The sequence below is a fragment of the Pagrus major genome, chromosome 13 (genome assembly GCF_040436345.1).
Source record: "Pagrus major chromosome 13, Pma_NU_1.0".
NCBI classification, from domain to species: Eukaryota; Metazoa; Chordata; class Actinopteri; order Spariformes; family Sparidae; genus Pagrus; species Pagrus major.
Window position 1 is genome coordinate 12620320 of NC_133227.1, and position 17443 is coordinate 12637762.

The following is a 17443-nucleotide window of genomic DNA, read 5'->3' on the forward strand; positions in this document are numbered from 1 at the left end:
GAGCTGCATGCATGGCCGAGTCCCTGCGCTGTGCCAGTCAATGGAGATCCATCAGAAGAGAGCGAGAGAGGGAGAGGGAGCAGGAGGAGGAGAGGAAAGCGGAGGGTGGTTCACAGGCAGGAGATTAGCCCTGGAAAATTGATCCCCAAGCACAAAAGCCATCGGCCTCCACTACTTTTTCCTCCTAAGAGCTGGTCTGGGTTTATCTATTCATCACTCTCTACACTGCACACTGAACTTTGGGACCATCTCTGAAGGCAAGAAAAGCACCACAAATCCTAAGCCAAGGTAAACCAAGTGTATCACTGACCAATTTTCTTTGATGCACAACAGCCTCTCTGTGACCACTGCCACACAAACCCGGTGTGCTCCCAACACCTTGTTTTGAGAGAATATCCAGCATTGTTTGGTAGTCATCGAAGAGTATGACAAATCAGAATATTAACAGGGTGTTTTTAAATGTCATTCCAGAAAGTAATGTTTCCTGTCCCAATCTAAGCAAGTTCCTTAATTAGTTTTAGCCAAATCGCATAGCCCAGACTCTTCACTGTTCACTTTAAAGTTTTCGGACAGCCTTTGTCTATGTTTACAGCTGAAGAGTGGAGATTTCAAAAATTCTGTTTGACTTTCACAGGCTGTCCAAGTCAATAACATTTGGAAATTCTAAAGGGTGAGTGGCATTTCTCCTTTCTGAATCCTTGCCTGGGGCATCCACTGGGCTGCATACAATGGGCCTTACATCATTGTGGGACTGAATCTGTATCGCATTCATTTTTTTTGTGTGTCATCGCTTCTGTCCTTATCCAAGAGAGCAAATACGCCATAGCAATCTTTAAAATAGGATTGCAAGTGCCGAGTCAGACAACCACATAACTGATGGCTTGACATTTTGCTGTAGGAATATAGCTCTGTACTAGACAAATATGATCCCACATTTTAATATTTGTCATAAAGATTAACACTCAAAAACCACAGGCAAGTTTCGAAACAGCAGATACAAGTAATGATGGGCCCCAGGCTGATGGAAGCAAGCACTAGGAAACAATGAAATCTAATCAAATAAACGTGATTTATTGAATTTTATGCAATTGGTGTTTTAAAATCACAGCTGTCTAACTCAGATTATTAAAAGAAATCTGAATTTGAAGTCTATCATGTGCAAAACATCATCATTCCACTCCAATAAATCAATCTGCTGAGTACTTCCTTCCTCGTTCTCTGACATATCATCTGATGTTTCCCCGGATGATACAGCAACAGGAGACCAAATGAAACCCACCATTTTCTTGAACAAATCACAGATTTCTCTGGGTTTGAACATTGTTGGGAACATTTGGGATCATTTAGTACACAACTGTTTGCATTTCTTTATGCATTTTGGTGTCTGGGATGACCTACACTTGGAAGCAGTATGATCTGCAAGCGTCACTCCGCCTTCAAGCCATTTGGAACAGCTCTACACACTTTTCTTTTCAGATAAAGTCAGACATAACCCGACTATGGATATCAACATGCCGATAACATTGTTTTGTCCATGTTCAAGTCTGTTTTAAACATAATCAACAGCTAATCAAATCTTCAATTTCCAGTGGGTCGTCATACAGGGCTGCAACTACCCATTATTTTCATTCTTGATTAATCTACCAATTTTGCAATAAAATCAATTAATCGTTTAGTCTATACAATGTCAAAAACAATTGACATCCACATTGTAAAGACAACAATAATATAATGCAATAGGGAAAAAAGCAGACATAGCATCAACAGATGTCTCGGTATTTGAATATTCTGTGTCAGCGAACATCTGTATTCTGCAGGCAGTGCTTCAAACAGAGAATCTCTCAGATATGACGGCAGTTCAATAATTCTGAAGTAAGATCTTCACAGAACACAGGAAAAAAAACAGTAAAACAGTGAAACTTTCAGTCAACACAGCCCTCACAGACTACTGAAATATGCCCTTTGGAACTAGGTATTCTGCCCTGAGGTGCAAAGCAGGGTTGTTTTTATTTCACCCTTGATTCAAATAGGCACAGAGGAGAGTGGTCAAACAAGAACAAAAAAAACTCTATGCACTTGGCAAAACTTGAAAAATTCCAAGAATTACTGCATACTGGCAAAAACCACAACAACTACGAGAAGACCATTGTGAAAAACACACTCACAAGTGCTGCTAAATTGAGCTTTTCTTCCCTCAATCGCTGGATGGATCCCAAACAATGTGTTCGCCATCAACTGTTGGAAGAGATGGACATTTTGAATGCAATCCTCTTCTTCCCTCCCCCACCATTTCTCTCTCTCGTTCTCTAGGGATCTGACCCGACACCCAGTAATGAATAGATGTGTGAGCTCCAGGGACCTCGGTGGAGATGGCTGGCTGATAACCTGCTCTGGACAGCAGATGACAGTCTCTCCCTTTTAACCTTCCCCTCAACAAATAATAATCCCAGCTGTGCTGCTCAAGAAGGAAAATGCATGGATAGATCTTCCACATACTTCCAAGACAGGTAGACACACAAAATTAAATGCATTCATCAAATCAGATGTTTGTTAAATCTCCAACATATTTGTTCTTTGGGGTTTTTTTTCCTTCAAAATAAATTAAAAAGGTTAAGAAGGACTGCAATGTGAAGCCCACTGTTCTGGATTCATGTGCAGCTGAGGGAACAGTGAACTAGGAAAGACCCAAGAGGGAAACATGGTGCCAGACTTCCAGCAGTGGAAGCCCCAGTGGGACTTTGTTGTACAGGGGAAGTACACGATGGAGGGTGGGAAGAGGGACCAGACTAGTAAGAACTTAGGAGAAATGCACCACGGAGCAATTACCCTCACAGACCGACATCCATTCCTAATTTCAATGCAAAATTATTTTTTTTAAAATTCAAAAATCAGTGGGTCTTTGAGGGGAGGAAAAGGCAGCCATTTATCTTTTGCTTTGGGTGCTCCTGGTCAGGAGATTCCACCAGCTTTTGAAGAGAGAGCACGATGAAGAGAGCAAGGCATTTGCATAAGAATACATGCCTATACTCAACCACTGCGAGGGTGGGGGTGTTTAATTCAGCAATGGCATTCACTTGTTGGGAATAATTTCTGTGCATGGCCAGGGGAAGATTAGAATAGGTTTGCTCGTTGTGTTAGCAGAGCAAGGCGGGTCGTCCAACAGTGTGGAGAAGGGGCTTGGTGGTTACCCTTACATTCCTTCAATGGTGATTAAGTGTCAGACGTTAAAAGATCCCTCAAGTTTTCCGCCCTTCACTACTCTCATCTCTCTAGCTCACTCCTTCTCCCCTCATCTCCCTGGAGAGAAGGGATTACTGGCACGCTGGTATACAGAAATGGCACTTGCTCAAAATTAAAAGACTTTCACAGGCCGCTAATCTAATGAGGGTGGAGGGGGTGGGGGGAATGAGCAAGTGCCATTTCAGCTTGCTGAAATGAAAGGAAAAGAGCGGATTTTCATGTTTACCGCCAATATTGCACTAAGGACTAAAAAGAGAATGAAAACACAAAAAGAAAAAAAAAGCTTTTTAATAATTCCCAAGACAGGCTAGGACCAAAGGCAAAAAAATATCCATCGAACTAGTCGAGAAAAAAAAGTGTGGCGTTTTAAAGGCGACAACAGTTGTGACATTCCAGTTGAGTGCACCGGTTGGGCTGGGTCCTGCCGTCGTCTGCCCTGCCAACGCTCGCTGGTATTTGTCGATTCGCGCCTCCACAGGCAGAGCACCCAGGAGAGTCCACAAACGCAACAGACTGTCAATCATCATCCACACACACGCAAACACTCTGCCAGAGCAGTGATCTTCCATCCTGGTGCTCAGGAAACAAGACAACCTTCAATTTTTTATTCCATCAGCATTCACACGACGTCGCCTTATTTCCAATTAGATGGTCAGAGCGAAAACCAGTAAGAATCTGGAGCCTTAGCAGAAGAACTGACAAGTCCTCTGCACTAAAGGCCAAATTATGCAACAAAAGCACTGGTTCGTCAGACCTGTGGTCCGTCCACGTCAGAAGAAGTATTTATAGCTGTTCAAACATCATGTAGCGAAAGGAAGATTGTTTAAATGTGGCCATGATGCACAGGTTTACATGTAAAGCCATCAAAGTCCCAACATTCCTCCATCTCCGGCTCAGCTGTGTTATCAGGTCTCAGGACACACCATCCTGAACACACTGATCAGCAGCTGTACATGGTTGTTGGGGGAAGGAGGACGAGAGAAAGAAGCCCTCTGGCTGACTTTAGATCCATCTAGAGGGGCCGCTCTGCTTCATTTCACTGGGTCCCACAGCAGCTACAGGAGGGGAAAAGGCTCAAAGGAGGGAGGAAGACATCTTCCACCAGAGAGAAAGGAACAGCAGCTTCCAAAACAGGAAACACGGATTACACCACCCATCTGGGAACCATTCACACCGAGATGCAGTTGAGTCAGGGTGCAAGACACTTGAGGAACATGAGGAGTGGGGAATGTGAAGAATCTCATCAGGTGCCCGGGATGCACGTCTCTGTGACTGTCCATGTAAAGATCAGTCTGAGGAGGAAAAATGCCCTGTACCTGTGTTGTTTATCGAGAATTAAAAGAACACATCTGAAACAGGTTCTGCCAAGAGCCCTGCCAAAACATGATTCATCATTTTGTTTGGAAATACCTCGAAGGAAGATGTGCTGCTGACTTTTTGGTCAATATTCAATTATTTAATTTCTATCTTCTGAAACACAAGAAGGTATTGCCCCAAAACCAGTGTAAGAACATAGCACTGACTCCAACAATTTCCAAATATAGATTCTCCATACCATCCCCTCCTGCTTGAAATGTGGCACACTCCATTAGAGAGCCTGAGCCAGACGCTTCAGGTAATTACCAGGACCCGTTAGGCCTGAATGAGCTGCCCATCGTAGCCTTCAGCTCCCATTTTGAGTCCACTTCAGGCACAATGTCCCATAATGAAGGAGGGTCACAGACAGGCTGTGCTTGGCTCAGACTCGAAAGTTCAATCTACATGGCAGAAAGCATGAATAAAGATGGCCTTTTCCATCTTCCACCTCTAATGTTACTGTTACTGAAGAGGGAAAGGAAGAAAGTGGGGGGTGGATGCATTTGCCTCGTTTCCACATGGCTGCTCCTGCATGCAGGGTCTCTCTCTCTCAAGTTATAATCGGACTGAGCTCCGTTTCCTCTACCTTCTTCCTCTCTTGTTCGTCCTCTGTGGAATGGCAACATGTGACTTGAGATTACATGTTCCACTAAAAAATAAAAAATAAAAAGAATAAAATGCAAGGTGCTGCTTCCATCTGCTGTAGGGCAGCGGTCACTTAGACATGATGCCCCTGTCAACACACATGCAATAATGAAACAGCGTGATGCCCACTGTCTCGAGGGAGAGGGGGTTGCCCTGCAGGTGTTGGCACTACCAGCCTGGCTGGCTAGCTTATCAGTCAGAGGAGGGTTACAAGGGGGCATTAGGGAAGTATCTCATCACACAGATTTTAACATTTCCCTGAGGCTATCACTTACAGGGCGTCTCCCCTGTACCTACCTGACAATCAACCAATGAAATCTGTATCATTTTTCATTGTACAACCAATAACGTATCTTGACAGGGAGATCGATGTTCAAGTGCTGCTTTTACAAAAGCTGCGAGCCCTCTACACTTCCAGCTATCTTTTACAGCCATCACTCTTTTAGCTATGTAACCTTGAGTGAATCCAACAAAAGGTGCATTTGTAGTTGAGGTGAATTTCATATTCATAGATTATTTTTCTCACCAGAGCAGTGGCTCAAAGACAGTGAATAGCAGTCCCTGTTCTCTCTTTAATAATATAACTTGCCAGAACAACTAGAGTGCCTAACTTTGCTAACTATCTGCCCAACTATAATGCAGCAGTGAGGTAAGTTGTTACTGTAGAAAGTGTGATTTCCATGTTGTTTTTATTATAAAGCAGGTCTAGCTGCTAAATTCATACTGTGAAAGTATCAAAACGCACAGTCCATGGAGAAATGTAACAGCCCGTATTCAGAAACTTCAAACAAGCCATCAGGACTTTGTAACACTGTGATGTCACTAAGAGACAGACACTTAAACAGAGCATTCAGACAGAGGGGGGATAGAAGTGCTGCAGCGATGGACAGTCCAAGAAGAATAATGTTTTTTTTCTCAATATTCAAGCATGTAAACATATTCAAGTAGACAGCCAAATTAAAATGTGAATGAGCATAATTAATGACCTTTAACATAATAAACACATGTGTGTCAGAGAACACTCTCCATTAAAAGCCCTACAAGCACCCTCGGTGCTATCCAACAGCTGACCCTGACCTCTGACATGCATGTAGTGAGAAAACAACATAAAGAGAATGTACCTGCACAGCTCAAGAAAAAAAACATGCCCTTATATGTATGCCACGGGGCCCCCACCTGCAAGCTCATGGTGGATGAGATCGGCGAAGTTGGGGTCGTCCCCCCACCAGAAGAGCCAAAGTTCCCTCCGGCCCTGCCGCTGGCTGCGCCGCCATACGCTTAGCACGTCTGCCTTCAAGCAGCGGCTGAAGCTGCATAGGATGGGGTCCTCCTCTGTCACCGGGAAGAGGATGGGTGCAGAGGTGGGACCCTGCCACACAAACCTCTTCCATTTGATCCCTGTCAAGTCAGCCTGCAAGACAAGGGAGGGGGAAGAAGGAGAAAAAGAGATTGTTAGTGTGCAGAGTCGCTGCTTCAGGATCCACTCAGCACCTTGGAGTAAACATGTGCTGAGCAGAGTGTAAAGACTAGGTATTAATCCTCTTTTATGGGGCAGTTCACCCACCAACTACTTCTGACAACAAGACGCCCAGGTTGTCAAATTTGAAGAAAGAACATAAACTGTGAGAAATTGGAAGATGGAAAGATACACAGTAGATGACAAGAAAACAGAGCACTATTGTGTGTGATTGAAATGAAAATTGCTCCGAAAAATTTGGGACATTTGTCCGTTTCTGCAAAGAATTATGTACTTGTGCTTCAGGTCCTTTCAATATCGCCATGAACAACATGTTCGAAACACAAATAGGAAAAAAACTAATGCTGGTAAATGTGGTCTCACCACCTTAATCCTCATTATTGGTGAGTGCTGGGGGGGTGCTTTGCCTTTCTATAAACGCTGTCTGGCTTTTATAGAGAGAACAAAACACACAGGAAAAAGCCTCATAGGCAGTAAATCACTGGCGGGGTTATTAAGTGTTAAAGCAGGAACATTACGCTCCACTGCTAGCTAGCACTGCTGCTTATCACCCAAGCGCCGACAGTCTACCCATGTCTACCTAAACACATGCACACATACACACACTAACTACTAAAAAGAACACACACGCGATGCCTTAGGCATACATCCCCATTTCCGCTGGCAATCTTGGTCCTCTATCTATCCTTGTAGACATTTCAAGTAATCTGTGCGAACATGGACTGTTCATTTTCATGCCGTTTAGTCCTATTCCGTTCAGGCTGAGTTGGCAAGCTGTCCCTCTGTATATTCAACCAATTAATCCATTACAATTCAGGGGATATCTTAACTCAAGTGCAGAGGCGCTGAGCCTGAACAAGTGATTACCCGTGGTTGTGGCGGAGCGGTGGTCTTTCGCCTGGCTAGGGATAAGCTGGGAGATTTGTGGTGTTAGTTGTGATGGTGCTGGTGGGGGTTGGGGGGTAGGTTGAGGACTGTCAAAACAGAGCATTGTGTGGAGTCAGCTGGAGCAGAGCTAGATCACAACAAGTTAGTATGCCACAAGACGTAGTGAGCACACACACTGGTTGACAAATCATGAATAAACCTGAAGTTAAATCATTTACTGTATTAATGACGCCTGTACATGTCCGAGTAACACACATCAGCAGCATACAGGCTAGATTGTTATTCCACAGTTATGAAGTATACACTGTATGCATCAGCAATAAACAGAAAGCATGTGTTTAATTTGTTCCACCACCAACTCCAGGGAAAAAGTGACTGGCAAGCAAACAAAAGCCCAAGGTTTCATTGTAGTGTCACAACTAAACAGGGCAGTTGTGGGGACGTATGATCGAAACATCATGATCTCTGATGAACAATCTGGCTTGGGACAAATTCAAAAGCTGCTTCACACACACTAAGAACAAGCTCTGAGGTGCAAGCAGCAGAGCTGGGTCTGTGTGTAACGTCAGAGCTGCAGCAGTTAGGCTGCTCCTTCCTGCTGGAGTGTGAGAAGAAGCACTACGTTACACCTGCACCTTACTAGGAAACATCTGTGCACACAAAGCAAAGGGAGGGTGAAGACAACAGTTAACTGTGAAACCAGAACATGAGCGGCACAGATAGACTATTAGTAAGTGAACAGCCGCATCATCTTACTGACCACGGCCAGTCCCCAATGATAATGGTGTGTTTCTTATAAAAGGTTTTGTTAGACGAGCAGCTGAAATTCCTAGTCATGACCGAAATCATTTTATCTATGTTAGTTAAAATTAATTGCATTATTGTTTTTTCCTTGTTCTTTTTACATGTGCTTGCTTTGTCTGAAACATCCATTATATATACACTTAAAGTAGCCTTATAACACAACTGTAACCAACGACCACTTAATACCGGGGAGATGCACATTACCATTGCTCTTACAGGCCAGTTCTAATACAATACAATACAAAAGTGGATACAGTTACAACATAACACGCTGGCATTTTGTTATTGCCAAGGTAAAGTGCATTGGCTTGTATTTGCATCAGAGGGCCACTCATCCTAAACACTTCCTACTGTATCTTGTTCTGTGTAAACTTCACATTTACAACCGCAAAAGATCATACGGCAATGCAAACTGCTCTCTATCCAACCCCCAAACCAATCAAAATTTGAGTACAGCAATTAGGCAGTAACACCTAGACTACTTACTTGCACAATCAATTACCCATAAGGTATTTAGGAAGTAACATTGAAAAGAAATTGCTGGTGTCAGACTTTCTAAAAAAGAGTGATGAGGCATTCTTAATTCAAACAAACATGCAAGTTCATGTACATGTGGTCATGAGAGGGCTGAATAGTTTAATTTATAGTCAGCCTCCCTTGTATCAGGCACTTTTACAATGGCACATCGAGAAAACACTGACATGCGTCTAGTTATTAACTGCGGTACAACTGCACACACGGGGCAACTTCAACCAGACGACCACATCCTGTGGGCACTGAAACTTTGACCTGGTTCATTTCTGAGATTTAGCTACTGTAGTAGCAGTCCCAGCCAAAATACTGATTAATGCTGCTGCTGCTGCTGCTGCTGCTGTGCTGTTAATGTGTGAATGAAATACAACAGCCTACGAGAGCAGAAGGCTGGGCTCTTCATCTTACGCTACACTTCTATTCATCACCTTTTTTGCGACTGTATCTGTCACTATTAGGATGTTTGCATCTATGCTGCAGTTTCTTTGCCAAGTAGGCAATTGAATACATTATGAATTTCTCCCTTAAGAATATACGGCGCAATATATGGTGTACAGGAAAAAGCTAACCAAATGCTGTGTTATTAATGTCAACAAGCAATTAGCTCCAGTAATTGAATGTATTGTGTTAATTATTTTAAGACTATGTGAATCTCCACCCTCATTATCCAACAGCATTATCATTAACAGACACTACACTATCAAACTGTCATAGCCACATCAATTCTTTATCATCATTACTCTGCAATAAATGATCAGTGCAGATGCATCTCACACAACACTGTTATTGCAAAGATACATTTAAATGACTAATGTTAACAGTATTGTTTTAACAGAGGCATTAGGGTTGAAATGAGTTACATCATCACCATCATTATCGTTTAAGATTCAGAGTGATCTTTTCTCTTTTGCAATCCTTGGATGCTATGGAGCAAAAGGTGACAAGTACTAACTCAAGTTCTCCCACTTCTAGTGAGACACTGACTGTGGGTGTGGTGAGAACTTTAACTGGATCAAACAGAAACTTCATGAAGCTTAAAACGACTACACTGTCTAAATGTTTGAGAAAAGTGAGAAAGTGATCTGAGGAAGCTCAAGAGCGGCAAGGGTTCACCTTAAGGACACACATCTAAACCGGCTGAGCTGATTTGGGAGAATTAGACAAAAACGTGTAAAGTCACTTTCAGGGGAACAGGTCTCCTCCCGCAAGACCTCAAGAAAAAAATCTGTTTTGTTTACACAGGAAATAAGTACTTAAGCAGCTGATTCACAGTGGATGTAACTAATAAATACTGAAAATGTGTTTCAGTAATTAATGATTCTACAAACAATAGGATCAAAACAAATGTCCCTGTTGAAACACTTAAGTTTATCCTTGTACTTATTCTGGGTTTGAAAAAGAAACAAAACTGATTGCAAGCATTTAACTCTAGCAGCACAATGCATTCCTAACAACATTCACAACAACAAACTGCATTCACTATTTTTTCCTTCAATGCTATAGTTTAACCCTTTACAAGCAATCTTTCTAGTTGCACAGATGTAAAGTAGGCTGCATTATTTAGTGATTAAACAGCCGTTAAATTGCATTTTCAATAGTACTAAAAAAAGTAACAGATGGTTAGAGTGTAGAAAAATGTTGTCATATTGCTTGTAGTTCGTACATCGGTTCTGTTTTGGTGATAAATATCAAAGATCAAAGTTTGCACAAACCACATGTGATTGTGTCTCAAACCAAACTATGAACTGCAGACGAAATATATTAACTTCTGTCCTTACATATTCCTGAGCGTGAAGAGACAGAACTGAATTGCCCCTCTGTCAAAGACATCAGTCCTCCACTCCTCATCAACAATATCCAAGAGGCAGACTGCTCCATCAAGGATAAATGTGCCTTCTGCAGTTGTTCTGTCTGTTCTTTCAAAATAAATTAGTGGCAGCCTGTGTGCAAAAACAGAGGCTGCCAAAGATATCTCTGTTTCCTTCCAACGTTCATGCTTTCCAGGCACTGCTATGAATCTACAAGGTTTTTTACCCTGGCTATGTCTTCATAAATGTTCAGGTATGTGAGCGACTGCTTGTGGGTCATGAGTTTTATCTTTCATAAGCCAAAGCCAGAAATCACACTGCGGCATTACGAGGGGAATCTAAACCCAAAGCCACTGGATACGGGCAGGAAGTTTTCCTGAGGTGACGCGTACTTGGGGGGGTTACGACCCCTGATTTTGCCAGCTGCTCACCTTCCCTCTGGCCACTTAGGGTTCTGGGGCTCAGTAGGGAACACTGTGTTCAAACAGCTGCCTTCCTGCCTTTCAAGATATGAGACAAGCAACAGGTGAAGCTGCTCAAATCATGTTGCAGATGCTCCTCTTCTACCAAGTCTCTTTTCCTGTCTGCCACCTCTCACAGTTAACCCTGTCAGCAAACGTGAAACTAACAAGTGTGCCTTTGCATTTTTGGTTGAGGAGAATGCAAATTAACCAGTTTCATTTGAGCTACTGGACACACAGCTCTTGTTAATTTATTGTGCCACAGTCATGCATCACCAAACTGAAGATTTTTGCCAGGTGCTTCTTTAAATGTTTAAACCTAATCTGACACTGAAACGCATGGCAGCCCTAACTACAAATTTCCTGAAACGTCAGTGACATAGCTGCACAACACAGGAACAGCTAAACTGAATTTCACACCGAGTTAAATCCATTGATCCCCCTTTAAAATACCAAAAAAAAAAGTATGCAACAAGTAGTAACATACTCCAGAGAAAACTATCCACTGAAAAACTAAGGGGGGAAAAAGTCCCACAATGTGTTCGCATTCTTTCACCATAAAACCACAAAGTGGAGTCTGTTCAGTGAGTGAGTCATAACAGCAGTGGTGTTATGCTTAGTCTCAGTGTGCAGGAAAATGTCAGCCAGACAGGCACAGCACCACAACTACCAGCCTCTGCCTCGCCTGTCCACTGTAGCCAACGCTGCCTTCAAGTGCTGTCGTAAACATTGTAATTACGTGTTCAGCACACACACAATCGACCCAACTAAGTAGTATTGAGAGAGTGGGGATTTTCTGCAATGAAATGTTACCTTTAGGGGGGCTGACAGGTTGGAAGCTGGGTCAATTTGTGGTTAAGGCAGTGTAGTATTGCCCTGTATTGTTATTATTATTATACTGTATTCTTTGTCAACATTTCTAGTATTGATGCATTTCTACTCTTACTCCTCACCTAACTTCTAACAACTTTTTGCAGACATATATATATTAACAAATCTACCTAGGATGCAACTTCCACTGTCCATCAAAGTGAATTTAATCTAAAACAAAAATCAACTTTCTCTAAAACGTTACATTTCAGCATTTGAAGAAGTCACATCTACAACTTCCAGGATTGTTCAGGGCACACTCTTTAGCTAACCAACAAGTAAAACAGTAGTTACGCCTGCTGACAAGCCAATTAACTGCAACAACAAACACATTCAGATCATGTTCATGATTATCCAGCCAGAGGAGGAACTGTACACTCGAGCAACACCTTTACATATGCTGTATGGCTCAGACTGGGGACTACACAGCGGAGGCTCACTCTGCACTATTTATCTCACAGGGGATTTAAAGAATACCTGTGAACTCCAAGTGAGTAGGATCACAACCACAACTATTTGGGGGCAATGTCACCCGGCCACAACTGACAACATGATATGATGAAGAAGATACTCAGAGACAGACAAACAGGGGAACCCATTCTACGCTTCATCCCAGTTTATAGTAGTAGAGAGTGTAGTTTAGATTTGTAGCTACCTAGATGTTTGTAAAGCCCAGGAATGTATGCCAGAGATTATATAATCAGCCTGGGGCCTGTGCCCTAGTTGGTGTGAATACTAGAAAATGAAGTCCGAGGAGATTAAGCCAGTGACAAACAAGATGATGGCATATTACATAAATAATTAACGCTTTCAAACAAATACTGTTGCCACGAACAATACTGTTACATGCTCGCTGCAAAAAAGAGCTTTGTAGGCAGAGCATGAGGGGCGTGCTTTAATAGACAAGCCGTGCAAGTTGACAGTCGTCCCTCCAGGAGTTGTCAGTGTGTTCTACAAAAACACAGCATTTCACAGCAAAAGCACAGAGTCAGTGAAAGCAACTTAACTCTGCAAACTACAGTGCATGAAGTGTTTGGTGTACGGGTCACCGCCACTTGATAAAACATAGTGGGAATGTAATGAGAACGAGATAGGAAGTTAATAATAAACAAGGTGCTGAGGCGACAGGGAGAAAGTGCCACAACAAGTAACTCGTCGGGAGACACAGTCGTGCTTTTTGGCAGTAAAATGCACAACAGTTATGTCCGTGCTAACAGGCGATGTGTTGCTGTGTCTGTCCTGAGAAATGTAGTAAATGAAGCTTAACAAGCGAGTGGCGTTAACCTTGAGTGTTTGGTTTTGCGAATGGGAAAATGAAAATGTTGCGGAAAGGAGATAATAATGAACAGGCAGTCATAACTTAGTGGCAAGGTGCTAAAACAAGTGCACACGGTAACATTAGCGAACTAGGATACCTTGTTGTCCTGAAATGATGTCAGCTCGACAGGGCCGTAAGCCTAGCTAAGCTCAGCTCCTATCAACTGATGCCTGTGTGTGGCTAACGTTAGCTTAGCCCCCGTTCAGCTAGTTAAAAATGGCTGCTTTCCTTTAGTTTTAAATCTCTTACCAGACAGAATAGATTGGAATGGCAATCCTCCAAGCTGGCCCCGTTTGGTATATAACAAGAACTCATCCTTCTTCACTGCGAGATCCAACTCTCCATCATTTCACGTCCCGGGAAATAAAGAACAATTTGCGGATTTGTGTTTTCTAAGATGTGCAGGCTTAATCAACGAGAAATATTTTTTGTAACATTTGGCTGGAGGATAGTTAATTCAACAACCTTCCGATTGCAGTTCCCCCGCCGGAGCTAAAAGCGGATAAAAGAGGCTGTGTGGTCTCTATAAAGACATCTCAAAAGCACACAGTAAAAACAAATTAAAGGGTGCGAAAATTGTTCATAAAACAAAAAGAAAAGGAGAGCAAAGAAGCAACTCTCCCCCTCCCCCTTAGCCCTAAAACGGTCTCTGCTTTAAAAAAATAAAAACGTCCTGTCTTACTCCTCCATTGCAAAAATTAGTCTAAAAACGAAATACATCCTGTAAAAGCCTCTCGAAATATGCCATCGGCCTATATTTCAACGATTATTTCGATCATTTTTTCAGCCTCGGTTCCTGTTGGTTTCCATTTGAATTCATGGATTCCTTTCTTTAATGGCGGCCACAGGGACAACTCTGCCTTCCACAGCCTATTGGCTCATTCGTGGTCAAAGCTTTGTCAAGCTAACCGAAGACACACAGACACACGTCAGAAAGTAGGCAACATTTCCGGCAAAATAAAAGCAAGAAATTATGTTATTAGACATAATAACTAAAGCTATAAATATAGAATTAGTGAAAAAAATAAATTTGTAAATCAATTGTAATTATTTAACAGTATATTTGATATTCTTTGGGCATTTGTGCCACAAAAAATTGTTGCAACGTGTTGTTTTCTATGCTTGTTTTATTTTGACAGTCGTAACAAGTAGTTCCGTGTTCCAGTATGGTTGACTTGACACTGTCGTGGTCATGAGGGCTGTAATAACACAAGACTGATAGGTATTGCCGCTAGGCCAGCGCAAGTGGCGCTACTGAGCAACAGATTTTGTTACCAATGATCAAACCCTATAAACTTGCTCACTTACACAGTGCACCACCTAGCGCATGTGATGTTCCACTTGCAATTGAAATGTGCAACCAAGATGCATTGATGCGCCCTTTGTTTTGTTTTATTTCAATCAGATCCATTCATTTGGTCTCAATTTCACACAGTGTGACTTAAGTGAGATAGAGGAAGCAGTAAAATCAAACATTCGGTGCAGAACCGCAGGAATGAAAAGTGCATAGTATTAAAGGGAATTTAAAAAGCAATGACATTAAGAGCGCATACTGAGAACACTTTAACAGAAAAATACATCAAAATGTATTTGTTGACACATTTACAGAATAGGATTTGCCACTGTGCTTCAAAACCTGACAATAAGAACACTACACTACAGTCAAAGTTAAATAACATAAAGGGGAGGTAATGAATTATACAAAATCAAAGTCAAAGAGAGAACAGTGTTAAAATGTCTCTTCAAGTGCCACAGCAGGGAACAGTTTAATATGAGTGAGTCCAAAAGCCCAACAATTTTTATTCTCAAGTAAGCAAACAGCTTTATACTGACTCTGACACAGTATCAGTTATTACTTTGTGATAAACTTTCAGCATGGCTGAAACTTACATACTTATCCACCTCTTTATTTACATAGTGGTTTAGATTAGGGGAAAAATATACCAATAAATGTCAGAGTAACATCATAGTAATATTGTTTCTGGTTACAACTAATCATATTTTTACTATCAATTTAACTTAAAGCAACATTTAACAAAAAAAATTAAATACAATAAAAATCAGTCACTATCTACTCACTCTCATTCCGATGAAAAGGTTGGTGAAGTTTCATAGTCCACAAAACATTTCTGGAGCTCAACAGCAAACCACTGTTGCATCATTCTCCTGAACAGCTGAAGTAGTGAAATGTAAATAAAAAACTTTAAAAAAAAACAAGTGTAATCCAAGTCTCTGGAAGCGCTGAGATCAGCTCGTGCACTTGCTTCAGATGGGGTTAAGATTGTTTGGTAGTTTTTTTTATGTTTTAAAACAAGTCCCCATCTACTACTGTTAAGGAGAATGCTGCAACTCTGTTTTGCTCTGAAGCTCCAGAAATGTTTAGTGGACTACGAAACTTCACCCTCCTTTCCATCAGCATGGGGGTGAGTAGATAATGACTTGATCGGTTTCACAAGTTTCGACACTTTTACACAACATATTATTTGTTTAACTTCTTTTACAGGATCTTCTTTCTTGCCACTGCCTTCAGATAGACATCATACAACCGGCATGTTGCTAAGAGACACTTAAGAAGGATGGATGGTTGTCTCCTCGATATGCATTTTTGTTTTTTGAAATTTTTTGCCAGCTGTGGCCGCTCAGCAAGCACTTCCCTCTAGATAATTTCTTACCCAAAACCAGACAGTTGTACACCATCAAACTTCATGATTTTTAAGCTCATATTTGAATGAGCTCAGTTATACATACCATTTTTCCAAAATATTGCAAAACATTGCACAATTGGGAGCTGCACTTCTGATCTCATACAACCAGCATCCGAGCTGATGTTGGGCCAAACCAAAAGAGCTTCAATTACAGCTACAAACTGTGAGAGAAATTAACCAAACAAAATATGTTTTCCAAGTTCTTCTGGCTTGCCCTGTAGTCAGCATTAAGCTTAAGGCTAACTGATTTTAAAAGGCCTATGTGTCCGGTTGAATTTGCTCTTGCTTACAGGAGCTTTTCTCTGGAAGCTGTGCATGCAAATAATTGTTACAGTCAGTGCTATTGGAGCTGACATTTATAGATCATTTCAACAACGAATCAAATCCTTATACCATGGATCAAAGACTTTGATGTAATATATTGTCAGCCCCTGTCATACAATATAGTTGAACACATTTTTTTCATCACTATGTCTTTTGTTGTTTGGTTGTTTTTTAACAAAATTCATTCAACAGAACTGTCCTTCAAATTTACCTCAGGGCACACTCCAAGCCAGAATATTACTTCCTCTATTTCCTAGTGTGAGTGCTGTAGGTTTATAGAATATTAATAATTTTTAGCAAGTCCTTGTCCCATCTTTGTGCATCGCCTCCTAATACAATGTATTGTGATACAATGTAAGTTGTCTTTAGACAGCTCTTTATGGTAGTTTCTTTTTAGAAATGAATGGCAACCAGTTGCCCAGCTAGCCCATATGCTGTTGCCCTGTGATTCACTGATGAATACCTACCCCCTTTAAGTGCTATTTCTTTTAGTTTCTTATAGTAATAGCACTGCTTTTGCCAGGTAAAAACGTTATTACAAAATGTCTCTGCTTTTCTAAACTCTCATTAAGTCATTGCTGCTTTGCAGTTATTTTTAAAGAGCTGTGAACAGTATAATAATACATGTAATAATCTGTGACAGTTCATTAGTAACATTGCCTTTTTGCAGTACTGGAAGTGAGAACTGGGAAAACCAGGCCTTAAAGGTGGCGATGACAGCAGCTCCTGGGTGCAGAACACAGCCGGCTGCTCCTGAAACACTGTAGTCACGAAGGTGTGGCAGCCTGAAAAGTGATAGCACTGTGCCAAACAGTAACATGCGAGGAAACCAAATTGTTCCCAGTATTTATTGGGAGGATACTTCACCAACATGACTTGACAACATTATTCCATCATTCTATTACACTGCTCCAAAGCTAAAGAAATATTAGTCTCTCACATGAAAAAACAAGATTCCAGATCTAAATGAAATGATCAGGCATAGATATGTTAATTATGCAAGCACTTTAAAGTCA

At 41.5% G+C, this 17443-nt stretch overlaps 1 protein-coding gene across 1 annotated transcript in view; it reads right to left on the minus strand.

The window, feature by feature from the left end:
• The window catches only part of med13a (mediator complex subunit 13a), a 74995-nt gene extending 60788 nt beyond the window's left edge, over positions 1–14207 (minus strand). Inside the window, exons 1-2 of the mRNA XM_073479116.1 lie at positions 13648–14207; positions 6418–6652 (exon numbers count right to left, since the gene is read on the minus strand). Of these exons, the coding sequence (XP_073335217.1) occupies positions 6418–6652; positions 13648–13713 (301 nt within the window). The 5' untranslated portion in view covers positions 13714–14207. The remainder of the gene's footprint in view (positions 1–6417; positions 6653–13647) is intronic.
• Positions 14208–17443: the final 3236 nt, after the last annotated feature.